Raw genomic sequence first — 24,097 nt, forward strand, 5'->3', positions numbered from 1 at the left:
ATAAGTCTCTGAACTTGATGTTCAGTTTCCATAGTACGTGGATCAGAATAGGAAATGCCTTCCGCATTCCAATTAATTTCCCAACATTCATTTTTATGGTACAAATCTCCCCCTAATGCCGGAAAATGATCCTCGTTGAAAATACAATCAGCGAACCGAGCCGTAAATAGATCCCCGGTGAGAGGTTCTATATACTTAATGATCGACGGAGATGTAAATCCCACATAGATCCCCAATTTTCTGTGTGGCCCCATAGAGGTACGCTGAGGTGGTGAGATGGGTACATAAACAGCACACCCAAACTTACGCAAATGGGAAATACTTGGTGGATTTCCACGTACTAATTGCAAGGGGGAATTCTCATGATATGCAGTCGGTCGTAGTTGGATTAATTCAGCAGCGTGCAGAACTGCATGACCCCAACACGAAGTAGGCAACTTACAATTCATCAACATTGGTCTAGCAATGAGTTTAATTCTCTTTATCAATGATTCAGCCAAACCATTTTGAGTATTGTACATAAGGTACAGAATGTTGAACCTCAATTCCCGTTGCCATACAATAATCATTAAAGGCATGGGATGAAAATTCAGCAGCATTGTCCATTCGAATTGATTGAATTCGATGTTCAGGATAATGCGCTTTCAACTTTATTAGTTGGGACAATATTTTGGCAAAAGCATGGTTGCGTGTCGATAATAATGACACATGAGACCATCTTGTAGATGCATCTATCAGAACCATGAAATACCTAAAAGGTCCACATATTGACTGAATTGGACCACAAATATCTCCTTGGATTCTCTCAAGGAATTTTAGTGGTTCAGCTCTGATTTTAAGAGTTGATGGCCTTAAAATCAATTTTCCTGATGCACATGCAGTGCATATAAAATCCGAAGATTGTGGGAACTTTGCTTTATGCAAATTATGACCAAATGAATTGTAGATAATTTTTCTCATCATCCCTATTCCAGGATGACCTAGTCTATCATGCCATGTCTAGAGTGAATTAACATTTTGAAAAATTACCTTATATGCAACATTAGATATAGGTTTTATGTATGTATAGTACAATCCAGATTCGAGGGAGGGAATTTTCTCACAAACTTGTTTGTTAGATCCAGTAAGTCTAGTGAAGAAAATGAATTCTTCTTTGTTATCTACATGTGTTTCAACATGAAGATCATTCTTACGGATATCTTTATAGCTTAACAAGGTACGAGTTGATTCTGGATACAATAATGCATCCTCTATCGTTAATTGCGTACCCATAGGGAGAATAATAGTGGCTCTACCCGAACCAACTATTAGAGCATCACGTCCAGCGATGGTCATAACATTTCCTTCTCTTTTCCTAAGAGTCTGGAAATATTTCATCTCCCTAAGAATAGTGTTTGTGGTTCCACTATCTACAAGACATAATTCCTCCTCAGGATTGACATCAGAAGACATCTATAGTAAAATAAGAATGCAATTAAAATTTCTTATTGAACATATAGAATCACATACATAAATACAATGTATTACAATACCAACATATGAGTATGACATTACAATACATATTTATTCTCACAATACTCCCATCACTAACAAGTATGTACAACTCAAAGAACATAGAGTTTGCACAACTTAAATTATTACAACACTTGACTTGCTTAACATAATAATTAAACAGATATCAACTACGGATCGAGATCTTCAGTTGAAGTCTTCATACATGTCATTTGAGTTGAACTCCACGATCATGTCTTCTGTTCCTGGAAGCCTCTCATCCTTGTGAGCATTGTTGTTCTTTGGTTCCTCAAGAACCTTGCTTGAACAACCCACTTCCTTTATAGCCTCAGAAGCAAGATTGAAATGAGCTTCATATCTTGTCTCTTTATCTTTGCCTTGCTTTGCTTCCTTTAAGGACTTTTGGTAAAGTGCAACCAAGTGCTTAGGAGTACGACAATCCTTTGCAAAATGATTGAAAGTACCACATCGATGACATTTAGTGTCATTTTTGGACTTAGACTCGCCATTTTGCTTGTTTTTAGCATTTGGCTTTTGCTTTTTGTTGAACTTGCGCTTACCGGGCTTGTTCTTTGGATCATCAGAAGAAGATCCTTTGAACCTTTTATTATTCTTAACTTTTTTCTGTACATTATGAACTTCAGGAAGAGGCGCTGCACCAGTGGGGTGCTTGTGATGATTCTTCATAAGAAGCTCATCATGTTTCTCAGCCTGAGTTAATGTATGAATAAGTTGAGAATACACAGTGTAATTACTAGCCCGATATTGCTGCTGCAAGACTCGGTCAGCGGGAAGCATGGTAGATAGAGTCTTCTCTATCTTATCAGCATCCGTTGGCTCTTTCTCACAGAATTTCAACTTTGAGCAAATTTTATGAACGGCATGATTATAATCAGCAACGGACTTAAAGTCCTGCAAACGCAAGTGGTTCCACTCATGATTAGCCTCAGGCCAGATGAGTATTTTTTGCTGATCATAACGCTCCTTAAGAGCAAGCCACAAAGTACGGGGATTCTCTTCCAGGAGGTACTCTTGTTTGAGATCCTTATGGATATAATACCTTAAAATCATTAAGGCCCCGAACTTCTTTTGCTCATCAAGCACCTCCCCCTCAATGGGTTCATTTATATGTGCCAAAAGTCCACGAGATGCAAAGTTTATTTTGATATCCGAAGCCCAAGTAGGGTAATTGTGGCCATCTAAGGCAAGTTCATCGAACTCCCTAGCTAAGGCTATAGCCTACAAAGTAGGACCATTTGATTCATTATACTTACACGTGGTAAATTAAAATTCAAATGGTAAAGCAATGTTGTAATAAATGCAAATTAATTTAAATGACATAACTCATCATGATTAATACAATCCAAGGTAGACAAATAAACATGTAAACCCCAATTATAACTCTCATCAATTGACTATATATGGTTAGATAATCTCAAATGCCAAAGGACATAGAGTAGATCTTAATAGTAGGCAAATACTTTGCTGCCTAAGCACGGTCTCAAGGCTGAATAATTCATTTTTGAATTAGACGCAGCCAATGCTTAAGTCTCTACTACACCATGTATAGTATAAATTAATGATTAAACAATGGTAATCACTACAATAGTGTAAGCCATAAATTTTCTTTAGTCGTAATCTTTTATTTTGAGAACAAAACATTATATAGGTAATCATCTAGTCCAATGGACATCATGTAGACCTTTAGTAATAGGTGAATAAATCACAGCCTGGCACGGTCTCTGGGCAAAATAATCCAAAAGGATTAAATGCAGCCTTTGCCTGGACTCTATTACCTAATGCTTTCATCTCAAAATAATAGAGATATGCATAAATTAATTGCCACAAGTCATCAGTAATAATAAACTAATGAGAACAGTGTTAAGATGGAGTTTGTGATTTAAAAATTCGCAATAATAAAATAAGTATGAAAGTGCAAAATAATAACACGAACATACTTGCATTCTATATTAGAATTCGAAATTGCATAGGTACAATGTAAACAAACACATTTGTACATTCACATAAACATCAGATGTCTAATCTCACAAGAGCATAGACACTAATACTAATGAACAGCAGTAATTAACAAAGTCTAAACACAAGGATTAAAGACTAAAACTGCTGAAATTCATAAATTCGGAAATAAAACATATAAATGATAAATGGCTTCTGGCCCACGAGCACTGGCTGGCCCGCGAGGCCACTGCAGCCGGCCCAGCAAGGACCAGCAGTACAGCCGGCGCTGAGGCAGGCCAACCTGGGCCTGGGCTACCGAAGTGGCACAGGTGCGCCTCCCCACCGGCCTCCCCCTGGCTCGTATAAAAGGTGGGCAGTTAGGGTTCAAACCCTAACTGCCACCATTACCCAGCCACGGTGGTGGTGGCCGCCGCCGTCGCCGCGCCGGAAGCCGTGCCGCCGTCGCGCGCTCAAGAGCCGGTCCGCCGGCGCCTGTAGTCGCTCCGTCGCCGCTCTGGTCCGCAGCGCACGCGCGCACGCTGATCGCGCCCTCCTCCTCTCCCTCCGTCGCGCCCTCTGCAGCCGGTGACGAGCACCGGCGCAGATCGGGGAGGAGCCCGCACGTCGGCCCCAACTCAGTCGATGGCGACCAAGACAGAAGCCAGCGGCTCCCCCTCCCCCTCCCCCTCCGGTAGAAGTTCAAGCAAAAGGAGGGGCGCGCCCCCCCGAGGAGGAGGAAGCGCCACCATCGCTGTTCGCGCGTGGACTAGCGTGCCCGTTCTCCAGCGCCGGGACGCGTCCGTTCGCGCGAGGACTCGCCTGCGCGCGTGCGGACGGGCCATGCGGCACGGAGATCCAGGTCCGACGCCTGGTCGGGCTCACCGCCTGGTCGGCGATGTTCACTGCCGGAGGAGTGGACGGAGGTGGTGGAGGCGGAGCCTGCAGGGCTGGATCTACGATCTCGCCGGCCTCCCTGGAGAAGAGTCGGAGCGGTGCCGCGGACCTGCGCGCAGCGAGGGTCACGCGAACCCGTGGCGTCGTCGGAGACGGAGTCGCGGCTGCAGCGGTTCCGTTGGCCAACGGGGTCGCAGCTGCGGTAGCCGACCCTGTCGCCGGTGGAGGTGAAGCCGCTAGAGCCGAAGACGATGGGCCCGCTCCGGTCGAGGAAGAAGGTCCGGCGACTGGTGGCATGGCGGCGAGCGCCACTGGTACCCAGTCGGAGGATCCCGGCGCCATGTTCGGCCATGGTAGGTGGTATGGAGCCACGGCATGGCCCGAACTCCAGGACGCAGGGACTGTAACCGCTGCTTGGGTCGGCGCCACGGGAGCAGATGCTCCGTGACGACCACGGCGTCGGCGACGAGCATGGCCCTCCCTGGCTCCCCCACGCTCCTCCCCAAGGAGATTGCGCATGGCGTTGAGGAGGGAATCACGGATGTCGTCGTCATCGAAGGGGACTCCAATGCGGCGCGCGCGGTAGTACACCATGAAGACGAGGCGCAGAACGAGCGCCGCAGAAGGTACGTAGGGCATTGGTGGCATCGTGTACCTTAAATCGATCCAGCGATCTCCTGTCTTCACGAAGTCCTTCAGGCACTGTTCCCGGTCTTCTCGCTCAGCGGTAGAACGCTGATAACGTGTTGTAGTATTATATTCTGAACAGTAGGAAGTGAAGGTGTAAATCTTTATTGATGAACAGTACACATATATATACATGCCCACGATGGGGCAGTTCCAGTGAACGTGGGAGAGCCCCGCTCCCACGTCCTGTCCGTACGACGTCTTTTCAGTAGTCACGGTAACTGCAATTAGTAGTTGCTAATTGCCCAGGAATATTAGAATATTCTTAACACAAACGTCTCGCGGCTGGCTTGTTCGCCAACTCGGCAGCTCGCCACGTTCTTCTCCTCCCAACCTCCTCCCCACTCTTCTTGCCCAGTACTTGCAGGTTCCAACTTCCAACCCAGCCAGCTCGTCTCCTCCAGTCCTCCTCCCCTCCAAGCCCACCCCCACCCCCACCCGATCCCCGCTGCCCCGCCCCGGGCGCCGCCGCTTCTCGCATTCGCGGCAGTCCCTCTCGCCGCCCCTTCCCGGCGCCTTGTGATCCGTGCTGCTCGTGCCCCACGCGAAACCTGCCGCCTCCCCTGTTGCCGCGACCCCACTTCACTCCCTCGCCGCCCTGATCTCAGCTCCTCCGTTCGTGTCCCGACCGTGATCCGTCCGCGTCCGCTCCATGCCCAGCAGCGTTGAATCCGTCCCCTAAATGCCGCTGCCTCCAAATAGTTCCCCGCGTGCTGCTGGTTCTTGCGGATTGCGCTGTCAGGTCGACATAGTGGGGAGGGTGCAGAGTATCCTCCGTTTTTTTTTCTCTCTCTCGCTCGCTCGCTCCTAAAGATTTAGAGAGCAGTTAGGTAGAGTATATTCGATTCTCCCTGATATTGTTTTGTTTATTTCACACTACGAAGTCTATGCGCTCGAGAGAAAAAATCATTGGTAGTGACGGCATCAGTTCTTGTGACGTTTAGTGACACCCTCACTAGTGCTTATTCGTGTTTACTCGACCTTGTCCTTTCCCTTAAGCGTGCTGGTATCAATTGATAAACTTGCGGTTGTTGTAATTTGGGGGAGATCAGGAGTTAATCTTGCCTTCTTAGTTCTTACCCTTGCTCTGCCCGTAGTGTCTGCCGTTTGGTTGATTGGAACTCCCAAGTGTTCGTCGGTCACATTTGTGTAGCTTTACCTCACTAGGATAAATAAGGTTTCCCCGAAGTTCTTAGACCAGTTGGGGCCAAAAGGTAGATTGTGTGCTGGCTGTTTGCCGGTAGGGCATTGTGATTTCGCGATGTCTTGCACCTCTCCAGATCCACCAGAATACTGCTCAGCCGAGTCGCCTGAGCTCAAGCTGTACCAGGCCTTCATCTTCTCGGTGCCTGTCTTCTTTACATTCGTCTTGCTGCTCTTCTTCTACCTCTTCTACCTGAGGCGGCGCAGGGCCAATTGGCAGTCCTTGCGGATGAGGACAAATAATTTGATACGAGGCGATAATACCAGAGTAAGTCAGCCCTCTTGTTCTTCTGATAAGTTAGTTGGTTTCTCCAAGTTTGTTGGTATGCTCAGGGTCTTAAACATTCTTCTATCTGTTTTGTGTTCGAAATCTGCATTTGTAGCTGGAGTGTGGTTTAAAGAAGGAGATGCGGGAAATGTTGCCAGTGGTTATCTTCAAAGAGAGTTTCTTGATCAGGGAGACACAGTCAGTGATTTACTTCTAAACTCTTGATCTAGTATTAATGATATAATAGCTTTGTTGTCCAGTTTCTGATTCTTTTACCTATCAAACAACTCAAGAGTCAACTTGGTAATGGATGGTAGCAGTCTAGTTCTGGCTACTAGATAGAGAAAAAAATATTTATATGCATATCCCTGTCTCTTTGCATAAGGAGATCAATAACCTCAGTACTGGTACTGCTCGCCACTATTTAGAATTTTAGATAATTGATAGGTTGAAATCTTTTGTCAAATCGTGTCAGTGAAAGAATAATACAATGCCAATTGCCAATGCAGTAACAAATAGGGATCCTTCCAAACACATGCCCTACCTTTCCAATATAGGCAGTGGTAGTGCTATGTTTAACAATCAGTGGGTTCAGATGTAGTCTGTGAGTTAATCTTTTGAATATCTAGTTTTGGACATCTTGATACCTTAATCCTATATGAGGAAAAATCATGAGTCATCTGGTAAAAGATACTTACTGAAGGGGTTTTCCCCCCTACATCTGTTAATTCCCCCATTCTGCTTGCTAGCGAGGGGAAAACATATAAAAACACGGCTGTGTATGAAGGGCCCCCCTCCCCCCCTACATCTGTGTATGAAACACGCCTGTTTGACCATTTTCCCTTGATATTAGCCATTTCTTTGTACTGCCATTTGTCCCTGCATTGTTATTTCATTAAGTTGTGTTTTCTTCTGAACACCTGATCATGGTTGACAGGTGCTCTGTCTGCCTAGCAGACTATCAACCGGATGAGCGGCTTCAGAAGATACCTCCTTGTGGACATACCTTCCATATCAACTGCATCGACCACTGGCTCTCTACAAACACCACCTGCCCCCTTTGTCGAGTCTCGCTCCTTCCAGCCCCCAAAGCAACCAGCATTGACTTGGATTTGGAAGCACAAACTGCTGTAGAGGAGTCTCTGAATGTACATCATCACCAGGAGGGACTTGTTGACGGCAACACACCACAGGAAGGTCAGGTAGCCGAAGGTGATGGAGTCGGTAGCGTTCAGGCTGAACAACCGCACAGTGATGTGGCCGAACCATTGACGGTTACGGTGGTCGCTGTGCCTCAAGCTGATGCTGAAGGTTCACCAAGTACAACCTGCCAAACTGTTAAAGGGGAGAAATAAGGATAGCCATTGATGTATTTCTATTAACATTGTGTGTTTAGCTGATCAAGAAGGATAAACGCATAAAGATTGCCATTATGTTGTGCTACCCATTTTCTGGGGAAAAAGTAAGAGTTCAGTGCTGGAGAAATATTATTGATACATACTTAACATAACTGAGATATATAGTACTAGTGACCTGTTTTGCATTTGGTAAACCATGGTGTCAAATAATAGGTGTTTATTTTTCGAACGCCCTGGGATTCGTGAGCTGGCAAATACGCCCTGGCAAGTGTGCAAACATCAGTCATGCCTCAAAAGAGGCCTATCCAATTGTGCAGGCTCGACTGGGTGAGCAAATGCAATGATGGAATGGCATAGCCCAAACAAGGTTTGAGTGTGCACACCAAAAAAGCAAACACATTGGCTATAGCCCCCAAGCAGCAGCAGCAAAACAACCACCGTGACATCGACGCGAACACTCTAACCACCGCACGCCAGGATGCCATCACCATCCAACTGATTCTGCACTTTGTGCTGGTAGTGTACACGCATGATTACATGGTAGCACTAGGCGTCTAGGCGCTAGCACAAAGGACTGCTTGCCAACATGCACTCAACTGAAGCATCGAAACATACCTGCATCTCATGTGTGCTGCTTTTGTGGCAGGGAAGAAACTGTGGAGCGTGCTATCTTAACATGCCCGTATGCAGGGACGGACCTCGCATACTCCAGTCATAGAGATAGGTAGAAATTTTCAATGTAAAAAAAAAATTGCATAAGAATTTTTTTTTTGTTTACCGAATTGTATAAGAATTTTTTTTTGCTGCGCATACCCAGAGGTAAAAACCTAGGTCCGTCACTGCCCGTATGTATCTGAGGTCTGGCATGAGATAAAAAGGTGTTTTGGCCTCACACTGAATATAAAGCATCTGATCTGTATCAAGCAGTGGTTATTTGATTTCTTAGATGATGCATCTGATAACCAAAAGACCACTTTTACTATCACTGTTTGGCATATTTGGGAGGCAAGAAATGCAGTACGCTATGGTGAAAGCCGAGTTCATCCCAAGGTAATTGCAGAAAAGGCGATAGCTTATACACAGATGTCTTTGCTGCACATATCTAAAATACCAACATCACACAGGTGTATCTGATTAGTCTGTCCAAAAATGGATTCCAACGCCGGATGGATGTTTGATGTTCAATGTTGATGCAGCAATATTAAAAAATCCTTCCTGCATGGGGGCTGGAATAGTGTTACGTGCTCAAGGGTGCTTTTAGTGCTGCATTAGTGCATTGCTGTCAGCTAGTGCACAGAATTGAGGATCCTGAACTAGCTGAAGCAATTGCAGTCAAAAGAACTGTTTCCTTTGCTATGGAGCATAATCTCAGGCAAATCATTGTAACTTCTGATTGTCAAAGTTTTACCAGGAAGAATGAACTTCAAGGGGGTTGATAGATCTCATGTTGGTGTCATCATTCAGGATGTTAAAAACCTGATTAGTGAAAATCCTGAAGTTTCTTTTGTACATGTCAGTAGCCAGTGTAATGAGGCAGCTCATCTTTTAGCTAAAACGTCTGTTCAGTTCAATATGAAACTTGGTTGCATGAGCCTCCGGAGATGATCCGGGCCATAATCTGTAACGAACAGTGTTGTTAATATAATGCTGCCTTGTTAAAGAAAATAAACGCTTCTATCAGAAGGCCTCTGAGCCCCTGGGCATTCCCATTGTTTGAAAGGCCATGTTTTCCACCTTATTCACAAATGACACAATCAAAGGTGGTTGAATTTTGCAAAAAAAAAATCCAATGCTTAGGTCCCCTCAACCATTTCAATTTTTTTCCATCCCTATGATGTGAGTGAGCAGCACACAGTCTGCTATTCTTGTCCATTTTCAGTGACTCGGATTGTACCACATGGGCACAAGTAATTGGACACTCCAAGAGAGTGGTGAAAATCAAGTGCCCCTTACAAGTTACAACAAAGCCCTCAAAATCAAATCTCTCTGATCCCCTACAATGTTTGCATTCCGGGTCTAAGCCCTCAAATCTTTCTCAGCCTCTGCTTTGGTAAACAGATGCCCCTAGCCCCTCATGCACGAGGCTTTAAGCGAGCTATGGCCGAAGCCATCATTCCGATAAGCCTTCCTCCGGAAGACCGGAATGGAAACCGGTGGTAGAAAGATCATGAGGTCCATCGCCAGTCGCCATCACGAGGCGCATGCCTCTTCCACGCAGGCAAAGCATAAAACAGAAAGGGCCTCGCCGGCATCAGCGTCACGTCAAACCAGATATCCCAGGCATTACAGATGTCACTGGTTCATATATGTACAGAATACAGATGCCTTGTACAGACGGGCAGACACACAGCACCAAGAAAGCACAAATGCCGGGCGGTGGCAGCAATGTTCCAACCGAAAGCACACACGACACCCAGCAAGTCCGCACGCGTGCAGTTGGAACGAGCAGAGACATTTTGCACCAGAGCATCAGATACCACCAAGCCGGGATTAAAATGCAGGAGGGGAAAACGGGAAATAGCAGCTACGGAGGATGATATATAGGAGTATATGTAGCAAGCAACATGACCGATGATATACATATACTACTACTGCTACTACCAAAATAGTTGTGTACATAAGTCCTATTTACTAGAGGTGAGAGCAGCGGCCCGCCGACGGCCAGTGAGACGACAGCAGTCAGTGGCAGTCTCCAAAACCAAAGTACCCGGCAATAAGCCATGCCTCCTACCAAACACGGCAAACAAAACACGGGTGCCACACACGGAACGGTATGCATTACCCCTCCCAGCCATTCCTTGCTGGTAAAGGACCACAGCTGGTCCAAGCCATTCCAGACCGAGGCAGATGATGCAGGGCAGCGTCCTTTGGGCCCGCGAAGCAATAAAACAGATAACTCTTAGCAGTCTCAAGGAGCATGGGTATTGCCTCCCATGACCAACATCCAAGAGGGGAAGAAAAGATAGAGCCAAGTTAGCATTCATCAATCCTTATCAGCAGCAACGGGAGCATTGTTGTTTGAGTCATTCTGTGGCATGTCAGATTCCGGTGACAATTTGCTTGGGTCTGGCTTGATGGTGTCACCAATGACCGGCAGTTTCGCTTTGGGAGTCAAAGACTTGGCCTCCTCATAAGAGTAAATATATATCCTTTTTACCATCCTGCAAAATTCACTGGAACGAAAGAAAGAAAATCCCGAGTTCAATCGATGACATAGTTAAGGACTTCAAAAGTTCCATCACTAACGAATCTAGTGCAAAGGGACAAGGGTACATACTTCCATGGATCGTCCCCGACCAGCATCATATCATCCTCATCATCTGTGTAAACAACCTTCCATTTCTTGAGGTTGGCAGAAAGCTCTCCATGGATATCAAACATCTCCTCCAACTTGCGGTGAAGATCATCATACCCATCTAACCTCGTCAAGTCCACTGCCCTGCCAACCGCCATTCCTTGCATGATTACCTGCAGGGACAACAGTTATTAGTTACACTCGATCACCATAAAGGATGCAAGTTAAAATGTTCATAACCTATTATCACCTTGGTGCAGCTCCTGACTTGCCGGCTCTCTGTTTCATTAGGAGAGCGCTCACTGCTTGCCGCTGGGGCATCTGTTTTGTTGGCATGGGATGGTTGTGACAGCTGATCAGATTCAACATCTGCTGAGAGAGCAGGTGGCTGATCCTGACCAACACTAGCAACAGTAACCACTGGTGATACTGCAGAACCTATCTCAATACCAAACAATCTGCAGCCAGAAGTAGCAGATTCTTGCTTCTTTTCAGTAGGAGCTTTGTTAATGCTAGCAGAGTAGGATTCAGTTCTTGTCTCTCTCATTGTCCAGTACAAATGATTGTTGTTTGGAGTAGAATGCTCATTCTTTGAATTGAATCCTACATTCAACGATGATGAGAAGATTGAATTGGGGTTTGAATGGTATAATTCCTGAGTTCGCTGCAGTCCTGAAAATGAGAAAGCTTGGGCAGGCTCAGCTGGGGATTTCCAAAAACCTAAGATGGCATAGAAGAGAATCAGGAGATTAGGTCTGCAAGCCAGCCAATATGTGAACAAAACAGTAGAAAACATAAGGTCTCTGTCCCTATAGTAAGTATCGTTGTCATAAGCAGAGGGATGATTTGGCACATCAGCTTAGCAACCACATACCAAAAACTGGAGGAAGTTCTGGAGCAATAGAAGGTGAAGCAGGAGGCCGTGCACGCTTATTCCGTAAAGGAGGTTGAGGTGGTTGCGGATTAGTTGCATCAAGGGGTTCCAGTTCCCATGGTGAAACTCTATCTGGACGCAGAATAGCAGAAGGCTCGTCCCATTGGACCTGTCAGCAATGAGAGCATGGCTTGAGGTCTTGGAAAACACATATAAATTGTAACAATATTTCAGAGGCAAATGCAAAGTAAAAGTGGAATTGTGTCCACAAATAGAAAAATATTGATTACCTTCAAAGATCTCCATTCAGAATTAGCCCACGGAGATGTTGAGTTAGCTGGCATGCTTCCCAGACCAATAATTGTCCCACTGAATCTGTAAACAATTAAGGAAGAAGGTTATAATAGGCACACCTCTGAAATATATGACGAAATAACTATTTATGGAATATAAAATGTAGAATACCTTCTTTCAGGAGATTCATCACCCTCAAATCTCATTTTAAACCTCATACCAACAGACATCTTGTGATTCTTAGCTTCAAGGTACTTGTTTACACTAACGACAAATTCCGATCGACTTGTTCTGTGGACCAAATAAGATGGACAATGTAAGTTTCCAAGTTTACGAACAATGCATTTCCACATGTCAAACCTAATAGGACAATATAATTTGAGCACAAGAAACAACACAACTCATGTGAACAAAGAAAACTGTCTCATGTGTGAGGCTGGATAGGCATCAAAGCCGCCACCCACCACCACAGCAAAATCAATACTTGATCACAGCACAGTTAGTTCATGTACAAAGTATAGTACACCCAACAAAAGATATTGTCTTGAGTAAAGAAAGGATTCCAAGAAGGGCGTACCCAGTGCAGAGAGCTCCCGCTCTATGCGGGGTCTGGGGAAGGGTGTCAGTGGCAAGCCTTACCCTCGCCTGTGCAATGCGAGTAGACCGCGACTCGAACCCAGGACCTTCCGGTCACAGGCGGTAAGACTCTACCGCTTGCACCAGGCCCGCCCTTCAAAGGATTCCAAGAAGGAAGTTTTAAAATAAAATGGATCAAACCTGGGTTTGTAGAAAACAGAAAAGAGAGTTCCAGTGGAGATGGCATGAGATGCAGTTGCTAGGACTCCAAGATGCATGCTGTGGCTTGAGATAACCGAAGACGGCATGTTATTTAGTTGCCTCATGTGCCTCCTTACCCCAACTCGCAGCTCTCCGTTCTCACCTCTGTTAGATGAAGAACAGTTAGCGGGCTGATCCAGAAATTCAGCAGAGCCAGGAAACAAATTCAAATGTGCAAGACAGCTTCAACATGAAATTCTGTGACACCTCAAAAAGATAAACGCGTCACCAGCAACCAATCTTTTTGAGCTAACAAAAACACTCCAGCCTGTCGTAAGTAGATGCCTCCTTGGTTGCCCTGAAAGAAATAGCAAATACTTCAAGAGTCATTGTAACCTAAATCATTATGAAAACATCATTGTTTGTGATCAAAATAATTACAGGAAATTTGTTTTTGAATCAGGGGAACTAAGTCCATTCAAAATTAATACCACATCAGAACTATAAAGACAGCACTAGAATACTAGGAAACTAAAAGTAGGTTTAACTGGTACATTGAGATCAGAAACTAACCTCGAAAGATGTGACGGAAATGCCATTCATTTCCATGGAGATCTTTTGCCACCAGTTCTTGCCATGGTGGATTCTGAGTCATGTCCTACAAATAAAAATCATCCCACTTAAAAGGCTATAACTCAAATACTATGCCTAGGTATGTTATATATTATGACGCTAACCAGTTGGGGCAAACATTCTTCAGCATGCCGCCTGAGGACAGAGAATCCACCATGGGTACTTGTATCTGAAGCAGTCAAGGTCTTGCAGAAGGAATGGACGTTGCATCTTTGAGGCTCGGGTGGCTCAGGATCTGGGCTGGTGGGCTCATTTTGCTAATTAGCGAATTAGGAAAATAAGTCAACACATACACATGTAATACTGACTATGCAATATAGTTAGAGAAGTTGATTGCGAAAACGAAAGATCATGATGTGAGATACAGTACTATACTGCACAAACAAAGAAACAGACAATAACTCAATGAGAGGATCGAGATCCACAAGAAATTAAATGAGTGAACCTACTCACCTCTGCTTCTGGCTGCAGCATAATTTGAGCATAAACTTCATCGGAATCAGCTTCAGCCTGCATTCCAGAGGTAAAGCAGTAAGGGAAAGTACAGGATTGATCCTATTAGTGGGCAATTGTCATTTCAGTGAAGTTTGCATAAAGGGGGACTACTCAAAGTAAAACGAATAGAGGACTTACTCTAAGTTCTACATTGACCACCTTGCAGAGGATCTTGGGTGGAAGATTAAACAGAGGTAAGTGCTGATCAAGTTGTTCATCTGTAGATGCTTCAAGCTATAGAAAGATGTTTTATCGTCAGTTTAATGACAAGATTACATAAAAAGAGCGGAATTAACGCAGAACAGACCACTGTCATTTGAACAAATGGAGCAAGAAATATTATTAGAATATTAATAGCTACAGAACGCAGATAAGCATTCAATTCCTTAACTGTGGCACACTACAACGAGATATACCTGTTCCATATGACCCTGCGGGAAGTAATAAACCAGCTCGCCTTGGCGAGGCACTGTGACCAACGGCCCAGCACAAGCATGCCAGAGTTCCCTGAACAAAGCATCGCTAGCACTCCCTATACAAAGGCATTTGATTTGGTTAAGGAGAAATGTTCATGAGAAGTTGAGAAGAAGCATGCCAGAGTTCCCTGAACAAAGCATCGCCAGCCTTTTATTTTGTAAATTTTACAGCATAATTAGTCTATTTTTATAATGAATTAATTGAGTATCAATGACATAATCCTAATGAAGCAACATCCACACAAATCCAATAAAAAATCATATTTGTTTCTAGGGAAATGCTTCACATGCAAGCCATTGGTACAACTCTGCTACAACCAGATGTTTTGAGCCCCTTTGATTTGAATTAAATACCCACACAAGTACTTCACATAGTTGAGCAAACCATACAGATTTTACAACGGAATGCACTACTAATTTGACACAAATAAGTTTACAGATCCACAACTATACATCTTTCTTCCCCTGAGCCCAATTTCCCAGATCCTGTTTTGTACAATTACTGCAGAACAGCGAAATTGCAAATTGTCGGGCAAAACAACAATCCTATAACATATACAAGAATTAAGGACCATCTATGTTGTAGAAACAATTTCTATGTTGTAGAAACAATTGTCACCTAAGCATGGAAATTTTACATCGGAAGGCGCCGTGATTACTAATTTGAAAAGGAAACCAGTTTCCAGATCCACAATTAAACAATTACACATTCCCCGCCCCAAATTTCACGGATGCAATTGGTGCATGCATAAAAACAACACACAGACAGACCATTAATTAAGCAGGCAGACCAGCAAAAATGGGAGCAAATTCAACCATGAATCGGTCAAAAAAGCAACAGACTGCACCACAAATTGCAAAGTTAAGAAGAAAAGCATTCCCGCCTATGGAAAAAAAATGCAAAGCCGTCCCAAATTGTACCGAATTCCATACTTTGCTCTTCTCCCTCACACACGAGAGGGGTCAACTCCCTAAGTCCACGTTCCTCTAGACCTCTGCTCTCTCATCGATTCAGCGCCCACCCACCAGCTCAGCAGTTATCACCACACAAAGGCCTAGCCGAAGCAACACAGGCCGAGAAAAAAAAAAGGGAAGGTAGCAGCCAGGGCGAAGGAAACCGAACCTGGACCGCGCGCCACTCCTGCGTCCGCCATCTCCGCTGCCTCCGAGACGAGCCGCGAGCAGAATTCAGCTGGAGAGCACCGAGCCGCGCCCCGATCTGGTCACCCCATGCCGAGCTCCGCAGATCTGCGCGCGCAGCAGCAGCGAGGTAGCCGTTACACCCCCTGAACCCGCGTAATTCAGGGTAAGCGGAGGAGCCGGAGCGCGGGAAGGGTGAGGATCTTACTCTCAGGAGCAGGGGAGGTCGTCGCACGTGGCGGCTGCGGACGGGAGCCGGGGCTCGGCGGGCGGAGGTGGCGGCGGCAGGCCGGAGGCGGCCGAGGAGGGGGAGCGGGTAGGGGAGCTCGTGAGTGAGCGCGCTCGAGCGCCTATGCTTTGCTGCTCCGGGCGGGTTGGCTGGGTTGCCTTGGCTTGGAGTCGAGGCGGAGGAGGCGCTGGTTTTTTACTAGACGCAGTGGTAGTAGTAGCGCGAACGGAGAAGCAACGGACAGAACGGCAGGGGCCTGCAGAGGAGGGGGAGGCAGGCAGCGCGGTACAGGCGTACAGCACCCGCACCTTTCGCTTCGGTTTTTCGAAACGGCTGCCGAAGTGAGATCGGTTTCGTGGGGTGGAGTGCCCAGGGGGCAGCTACGCGTACACGGCGACTGCGTCCCCCAGTGAAAATGGGCTCTTTTTTTCGTCTCTCCTCTTCTTTTGCTGTGCGTGTTGTCCGATATATGTGTATTCGTTTGCCTTCATTTAGAGGCTACCCTAGCTACGGTCATTGTTAGAGTTTGTAAAGGCTAATTTCCCATGTAGATTTTTAAAGCTTTGTCTCTTTCGTATACTTGTTCAAATGCAAAGAGAAGGAGAAATGTATGGAAATGAAGTTTTCTACCACCAGTGCACAAGAGAGAGAGAGAGAGAAAAAAAGATTAAAGAATACACAAATTTTGAAACAAAACTGAATAAAGAATACAATTTGCTTTGATATTCACATAGCATCATATATCCATAGAAATACACCGATGAGTTCATGTGCCTAACGCGCGCTCTGAGCATGCAAAAGGAAAACAGTACAACCATTATCAACACTAACTTTGCATCTCATTATCTATAATGGGACCCAAGTCGTCCATTATGGCGTCCATAACTATAGCCATTGAAGTCTCGCGGGTTCGCGTGCTGGCTGCACTTCGGATATATGTTCTTCCGGTCACACGAGATTAAGCACCGTCCGACGTAGCCTACTGCTAACTGATCACACGAAACATTGCCGGTTGACGAATGACGACATTGAACGCGTGATGGCTTGCCCTGAACAAAGCCATGTCGCAGCGCAGATACAACATTCCTCTCACAGCTTCTTTTTTCATACGGCCCCGTTCGCGTGCCCTTAAACCCGGCTTGATCCGCTTCTTTTTTCATCAGTAACAGTGTTTTCCATTCCTCCAAACCATCCAAATTTTTTCAGAATTCCTCCACTCGTGGCACGTGGAGACGTCCCCCACATCGTTGTCCAGTTCCGCCTACATATACATGAATATAGAATTGGACGATCCAGCAAGGCACAAATCTTTCTTTTCCTAACATCCCTGCGCTACCACTTAGAGGCCGGGCGAGGCGGAGCTTGCGCACCTGGGGGTCGGTTGGAGCTGTAGTCGCGCTCTTGACTGCTCGGATGAATCAATGTTGATGATTATCAGCTCCTCCTCTTCAGGTACCCTAGTGTTGATCCCCGACATCGCCTATGACGTTGCGGGCCATAGGATGGCGGATCTCAGCCGGGAACACACGGTCGGGGTAATGTTCAACTGTAGCCCACATCATTCTCCGCACAAAGATATCATTGTGTGTGATATTTTAGTCCATGTCCATTGTGACACGTCTCTGCATGCACCTCTCTCAAACTAAAAAAAAGATATGCGTCTTTAGAGTCACTTTCGAAAGATGTATAGTTGTATTTCTCTTTTTAGTGTGAGGCTAGCAACACCTGTTTCTCACTAAGAACTAAAAGATTTTTGTGAACATTGGAATCACCAATAGTCACGTACTATGTGGTGGTGTTTAAATCCATGTTAACAACTATACGTCAGCACTGAAATATTTTGAGTATCTACCGCACTTCTCGTTGTCCTTCTTTCCGTGAGGTGTGTTGTCACCTTTCATGTGTTGTGGACTAGCTACAAGATAACATTTCTCATATAGGAATGTGCAATTAAGGAATGTTCAGTCACCTCATATCTTTCTCTAGCACTCTCGGACAAAATATTATCTAGTTTACTCTTGTGTTCCCTACTCATTTTCAATATATAGTTAATGGTATACGACATCTCCCAAACTAAAAATAGGTCTCTGTGTCTTTGGGGTTGCTTCCACAAGATAAGTAGTGATATCTGTATTTTTAGTGTGAGACTCGTGACACACATTTCTCACTCAAAACTAAAAGATTTTGTGAATCGTTCCATAGTCACGCTCGGCATGGTATTTGATTCCACGTAACAGCGATATGCCTGTTCATGTACCGAAAGATTTTTGAGTTAGTCATTCTCGTGCCTTATTTCTCGCTAAGTACGCCCATCTCGCCCAAAAAAAAGGCCTGCCCCTTTCAACCATGGCTAGCGGCACACGTTTCTCTCTAAAATCAGATTACTCTGGACCTCCAGGCGTCTCTATCGACGTGCATCTCCATTATGGAAAAGAGGGGTGCATGCATTTTCTTGCGATGGCAGTAGGAGTATTATTATTTGGTTCTCCGAAGCGCATTGCCATGCCTCACATCGTGGGTTCCGGCTTCGACCAAATAGCCTCTATGCATTGCTAGCTATACGTGCTTACAGATATCCTGTTTACTTGGCTGATAAGCCATGACTGAAACTACTGTTGACTGATTTGTTATGAGAGAAAAATATTGTTCGTTCACTGAAAAAATACGATTTGTAAGCCAAACGAACAGGACGAAAGTCATCAGTAGGTTAGTAACTAAACTAGTGAGCTACCGGAAATGGTTTATGGGATGACCAGTCGCAGGGGGCGGAACGCTTGCCGGTGAGTAGCCATCGCGATGGCGACCTGCCACGACCCAACGGATACCCGCACGTACCCGACCCGTTCGATCGGTCCATGCAGGGCAGGCTGGATGGAGTGGAGCGAGGCTGGTGCTGGTCGGGTTGCATTGCATGCACTGGAGACTGGATGGACCGGGCGGCGGGGCCTTCCGGGCTAACGCCGTCAGGTCGCTAGTACCGTGGACGGTGGATCGGGGCCTTGTTTAGATTGTAATTTTTTATAATCTGATAAATAGTACTATTTTCGTTTTATTTGGCAAATATTGTCCAATCGTAGACCAACTAGGCTCAAAAGATTCATCTCGTGATTTCCAACTAAACTGTGTAATTAGTTATTTTTTTTATCTATATTTAATACTCCGTGCAAGCGGCTAAAAATTGATGTGATGGAGAGAGTGAAAAAACTTGGAATTTGAATGATATCTAAACAAGGCGCGTGCTTTCGGCTTTCGCTCGACGGGTCACGTGCCGTGCGGGCCCCGCGCGGCACGGGTCTGCTGCTCTTCATCAATGCGTGTCCCTTGCCGGCCCGGGCCCGTTCAGTGCAGCAGCCTGCAGGGGCAAGGCGAGCACCCCATGTCCGTTCTGATTAAACGGCACCGGGCCCACCGTTGAGTGGCACCAGCCTGCTGTGTGATCTGGTCTGGTCAACCTGCAGTTTGAGCATATGATGGGACGAAAATGATACGAGCCTGTCGCGTTTACACTCTGCGTACAGTGTACAGTGCATTCTTGTACGAGGCCTGCTGGGTGCTGTCCATTGAGCCTGTACACTGGTGGGTTTAGATCGGCTAGCTGATAAAGGTCGGGCTGAAACCGAGATTGTCAAGTAGAGTAGAAAGGTACCGGTGGATGAATGAACGAGGACGAAGGAAAGGCCGGGAGGGTCCTTGTCCACGCACTGTACACTGCATTGGCCATTTCTAGTTCTCTTCTCCCTTGCGCACGCTTTGGTGTACCCAGCCAGACCAAACATACCTTAGCCCATGCCATGCATGATGCATCATCTAGAGTAGTTTTCCCCGAGTACTTAAAAGCGAAGCACGATGCATAGGCTATGTGTCAAGAATGGCTAGTATGTATTACCATACCATACATACATAGGTCTCTTTTTTAAAATCTTGAGTGGGAGGTAGAATGAGGAACAACCGTTCCACACGCCAACGAGCGTGTACAATTCAGCCACTCGACAAGCAGTCGTCCCAAAGTCCACACCAAGGAACGAAGACGATATGCACTTGCAGCGACCTACGAAGACCCCCTAGGTAGCTAGTGGCTCATGGTCCTGAGTCCTGACAACTGGCTGCAGGCCTCCCACTCCAAGCTTACCCCGTGTAGACCGCTCACGCTCGTGTGCGTTCCACGGGGTGCAGAGAGCAGCAGCGTTTAATCAATCAAACCAACGTGTTTAGCTGCCGCTAAGGATGGGAGAAAGATATTCCTCGTCCTCGTCTTAAAAAGAAAAGGTGGGATTAGATTAGTTTATCCGGATCAGCCCGAAGGTGAAAGTGTCGATTAGGATACTCCATTCCATTGTTGGTGGATGGTGGGGAGCGGAGGAGCAGGGCCTACGAAAGGGGGACAGAAATTCCACCAGCCAAGCACACCTCGTGGCCGTGCTGAGCGGACATCACACGTGTATGGCGAAGCACAACTCACACTTTTGCTAGAGCCTTAGACTAACCGCACCGCGCACTTGGAAACCGGCCTGCAGCACGCGGTACCATTCGGCGCGCCCACACCGCAGGCCTGTAAAGCAGCCGCGACTCTACCGGCCGAACAGAGAAATGCTACTTCCGGCGGCTGTGCGGGGGCACGCTAAAACACTGTAGCGAGAGAGAGAGTTGGTGAGAGAGAGAAAGGATAGGGAGAGGAATAAAATATGAGATATTGGGTATAGAGTATGGGATTGAGATAACATGGGTATGGAAGAAACGTGTATAAAGTACGATGATTAGGATAGAATATTCCTCTTTAGAGATGGAAATAGAGGTAACGTCAGAGGGAGTAGTGAGATTTTTCAGAGACAGCGATGGAGATCAGCTTAGCGCTCCGGCCCTGTCCTGCCGGTGTACTTTTGGGCGGTCAAAAGGTGCATGGCGCATCGCATTCAGCGTTCGTGCGTGACGCACAGGACACAGGGTGCCATGGAACACTGGTGGCCCCACGCGTCGGTGACGAGATTCGCTGCACGGGTGGTCGCCAGCCGAGGCACGTGGACTGCTCCGCGTCGCCATCCATCCATCTGACGTGCCAGTTGCCACGCAGCCTACGTGCCGAGTGCCAGGTCTTAAGCTTAGTTACGTGCAAGTGCAAGCAGAGATATATAGATAGATGGATGGACTACACATGTGCAGTATATTTTTAGAGAGAAATACAGGTAGCAGGTTGCTTGTACTTTGCTGAACCGCACAGCACATTACAATTATCTAGTCCATTGTTTATTTTTCTTCTAAAGTTTACTCTCTATCACATCGGATATTTGGATATATACATAGAGTATTAAATATAGACTAAAAATAATTAATTACACAGATTGCAACTAATTTATGAGAAGAATTTTTAAGCCTAATTAGTCCATGATTTAACAATATAGTGCTACAGTAAACATGCGCTAACGATTGATTAATTAGGCCTAATAAATTCGTCTCGTGGATTACTGAGAACTTCTATAATTTATTTTATTATTACTATCGGAATACTCTCATGTGATATCCCGATGTGACACCCGATGTAACATTTCTAAACTTTACTCCCTGAATTTTAAACACCACCTTAATGTAGTATATGTAGGGTTTGTGGGCTATGTGGTCTACCCTCTATTCCTCTGCCTTTTCCGTGGTGCCGCTCACAGTGCATTAGGAGGCTAGAGGATGGGACCTATTTATAGACTCTACTTCCCGGTGTTATAACACCAGTGTTCCGAGAAATCGTGTGACTCCTTAACCATATCACCAACCATAATCAGACATGCCAGTATTCTGAGTCTAAAATATATTAGTCCCTAACACACATGTGTGAGTCATGTGTCATAATTAGATTGTATATGTGAGATTTATTCCAATCTAATTATGTGGGTCAACAACATGTAGAGCCGATCCTGCAAAACAAACCCAGCTCTTCCGTTGTGCTGTACTCGGGCAAAATACGTACGTACATAATATATATTCCAGTAGAGTCGATCTCAATTATTCCTCGATACTGTATTCCAGCACAAACGTCCTCGACACCTCGAGTATAAAGGCCATGTTCGTTTCGCTGAAAAGCCATGGCTGAAAGTACTGTTTGCTAATTTGTTGTGAGAGAAAGACATTGTTCCTTCGCTGAAACAGTACGGCTCATAAGAGGGCCAAATTCCTTGAGTTCATTATTAATTATCTACCACATATATCAATAGTATTTCCACACATGGAGGTCATAAATAATTGTAATAATAAATATTGAAAGCCATACATAAAAAATCCAACATCTCCCACTTGGCTGAAATATCTCAATCAATAACCTGAAGTCCCATATTTCTAATATGCTTAGAAAATAATTCCTGACTAAGTAGTTTAGTCAGTGGATCTGCGACCATACTAGTACTAGCCAAATACACCAAACGAATAGTCTTGAGTCTGTTTATGACATCACGAATATAATGAAACCTTCCCTCAATGTGCTTACTCTTACTATGAAACTTGGGATCTTTAGCAACCTTGATCGCTGACATATTATCACAAAAATAGTGACAGGTTGTGATGCACTTTCCACGACCTTCAATGCTACCAGAAATTTCCTTAGCCATACACCTTTCTTTGCTGCTTCCGATGCAGCAATATATTCAACTGGTTGCTGTAGCTTGCTGCACCAAGAAATAGCACCTCCTGCCAATGTGAATATATAACCAGATGTAGATATCCGTTCATCAAGATCCCCTTCCCAATCAGCATCAGTATAACCTTGCAGCCGAAGGTTGTGACTATTAAAACATAAAGAATAATCCAAAGTTCCTCTAACATAACGCAGTACATATTTTATTTATTTCCAGTGATCTTCTCCAGGATTCTTTTGATATCTACTAAGAAGTCCAATGGCATGGCCAAGGTCAGGTCGTGTGAATAACATAGCATACATAAGGCATCCCAATGCTGAAGCATAAGGAATTCCATTCATTCTTTGTTTTTCCTCAAGAGTGGTAGGACATAACTCCTCACTGAGTTTAGTTCCTTTAATTATAGGTACATTAGCTGGTTTGTAATTTTCCATAGAGAAACGTTTGAGTACACTTCGAAGGTAAGTCTTTTGGGAGAAACCAAGAAGTCGTTTATTCTGATCTCCATGAATTTCCACTCCCAAAACATAGGAAGCTTCCCCCGTATCTTTCATATCAAATTTAGAAGATAACCAAGCTTTAACTTCCGCCAATGTTGATTTATCATTAGAAGCAATAAGAATATCATCAACGTATAAAGACAACAACACAAAATTGCTACCAATAATTTTAGTATATATGCAATGATCACCTTCCGTCATTGAAAAACCATATGACGTGATAGCATTATCAAAAAGAATATACCATTGGCGTGAGGCTTGTTTAAGACCATAAATTGATCTCTTTAATTTGCAGACCATATTTTCATTTCCTTTTACCCTAAACCCTTCCGGCTGCAACATATATATTTCCTCCTCCAAAACCCCATTAAGAAAAGCTGTTTTGACATCCATTTGGTAGAGTTCAAGATCATAATAAGCCATTTAAGCACTAATAATACGAATAGAAGTAAAACTTTGCAACTGGAGAAAAAAGTTTACATAAAATCAATACCTTCCTTTTGTGTGAAGCCTTTAGCAACAAGTCTAGCCTTATATTTTTCCGCTTGGCCTGTTGTATTAAGTTTCCTTTTAAAAATCCATTTGCATCCTACGGGCTTGCGGTTATTTGGCAAAGAAACAAGTTCCCAAACTTTATTTTTCCTCATTGAGTTTAATTCTTCCCGCATTGCTTCCACCCATAGTTTTGATTGAGGGCAACTTATGGTTTCTTTATAAGTTTTCGGATCTTCCTCTAAATTTGAAATTTTAGAGTGTACTTCCCCCCAAAACACATAATATTCATCTAGATATGATGGTGCCTGTGTATTCCTCCCACTTCTCCTAAGGCGAGAAGCGTTGGGAGTTTGATTTGTATTTCCTTCCGGGGTTATATTTTCCTCGTCAAGCG

The 24,097-nt window shown here is 45.0% G+C and overlaps 3 protein-coding genes across 4 annotated transcripts; 1 reads left to right on the top strand and 2 right to left on the bottom strand.

The window, feature by feature from the left end:
• Positions 1-4,170: 4,170 nt before the first annotated feature.
• LOC136463557 (proline-rich receptor-like protein kinase PERK8) lies at positions 4,171-5,226 on the bottom strand. The gene has a single exon (XM_066462547.1). The coding sequence runs from the start codon at positions 5,185-5,187 to the stop codon at positions 4,171-4,173; it is 1,017 nt and encodes a 338-aa protein (XP_066318644.1). The 5' UTR covers positions 5,188-5,226.
• A 275-nt stretch (positions 5,227-5,501) lies between these two features.
• LOC136467152 (RING-H2 finger protein ATL58-like) lies at positions 5,502-8,021 on the top strand. Its single transcript, XM_066465738.1, has 3 exons — positions 5,502-6,523; positions 6,639-6,721; positions 7,461-8,021. The coding sequence occupies exons 1-3, from the start codon at positions 6,314-6,316 to the stop codon at positions 7,876-7,878; spliced, it is 711 nt and encodes a 236-aa protein (XP_066321835.1). The 5' UTR covers positions 5,502-6,313; the 3' UTR covers positions 7,879-8,021.
• A 2,336-nt stretch (positions 8,022-10,357) lies between these two features.
• LOC136467150 (auxin response factor 7-like) lies at positions 10,358-16,312 on the bottom strand. 2 transcript variants are annotated; one of them, XM_066465736.1, is made up of 15 exons: positions 16,074-16,312; positions 15,849-15,973; positions 14,666-14,781; positions 14,388-14,483; positions 14,208-14,264; positions 13,859-14,011; positions 13,695-13,779; positions 13,389-13,479; positions 13,122-13,286; positions 12,516-12,635; positions 12,341-12,425; positions 12,051-12,219; positions 11,427-11,896; positions 11,159-11,349; positions 10,358-11,054 (listed from the first exon to the last, which is right to left on the bottom strand). In XM_066465736.1, the coding sequence occupies exons 2-15, from the start codon at positions 15,877-15,879 to the stop codon at positions 10,865-10,867; spliced, it is 2,019 nt and encodes a 672-aa protein (XP_066321833.1). In that variant the 5' UTR covers positions 15,880-15,973; positions 16,074-16,312; the 3' UTR covers positions 10,358-10,864. The 2 variants fall into 2 exon arrangements, with proteins under 2 accessions (XP_066321833.1, XP_066321834.1); XM_066465737.1 differs by having other exon boundaries at positions 15,849-16,011.
• Between the last annotated feature and the right edge of the window lie 7,785 nt (positions 16,313-24,097).

The sequence above is a fragment of the Miscanthus floridulus genome, chromosome 7 (genome assembly GCF_019320115.1).
Source record: "Miscanthus floridulus cultivar M001 chromosome 7, ASM1932011v1, whole genome shotgun sequence".
Taxonomy (NCBI): Eukaryota; Viridiplantae; Streptophyta; class Magnoliopsida; order Poales; family Poaceae; genus Miscanthus; species Miscanthus floridulus.

Coding starts and splice junctions, on each gene's coding strand:
- LOC136467150 (XM_066465736.1), bottom strand. CDS start 15,879: ATGGCGGACGCAGGAGTGGCGCGCGGTCCAG. Junction 13,480..13,694: donor TTTCCGTCACATCTTTCGAG/GTTAGTTTCTGA, acceptor TATTTCTTTCAG/GGCAACCAAGGAGGCATCTA. Junction 11,055..11,158: donor GTCGGGGACGATCCATGGAA/GTATGTACCCTT, acceptor CTTTCGTTCCAG/TGAATTTTGCAGGATGGTAA.
- LOC136463557 (XM_066462547.1), bottom strand. CDS start 5,187: ATGTATATATATGTGTACTGTTCATCAATAAAGATTTACACCTTCACT.
- LOC136467152 (XM_066465738.1), top strand. CDS start 6,314: ATGTCTTGCACCTCTCCAGATCCACCAGAATACTGCTCAGCCGAGTCG. Junction 6,524..6,638: donor TACGAGGCGATAATACCAGA/GTAAGTCAGCCC, acceptor CTGCATTTGTAG/CTGGAGTGTGGTTTAAAGAA. Junction 6,722..7,460: donor TTCTTGATCAGGGAGACACA/GTCAGTGATTTA, acceptor CATGGTTGACAG/GTGCTCTGTCTGCCTAGCAG.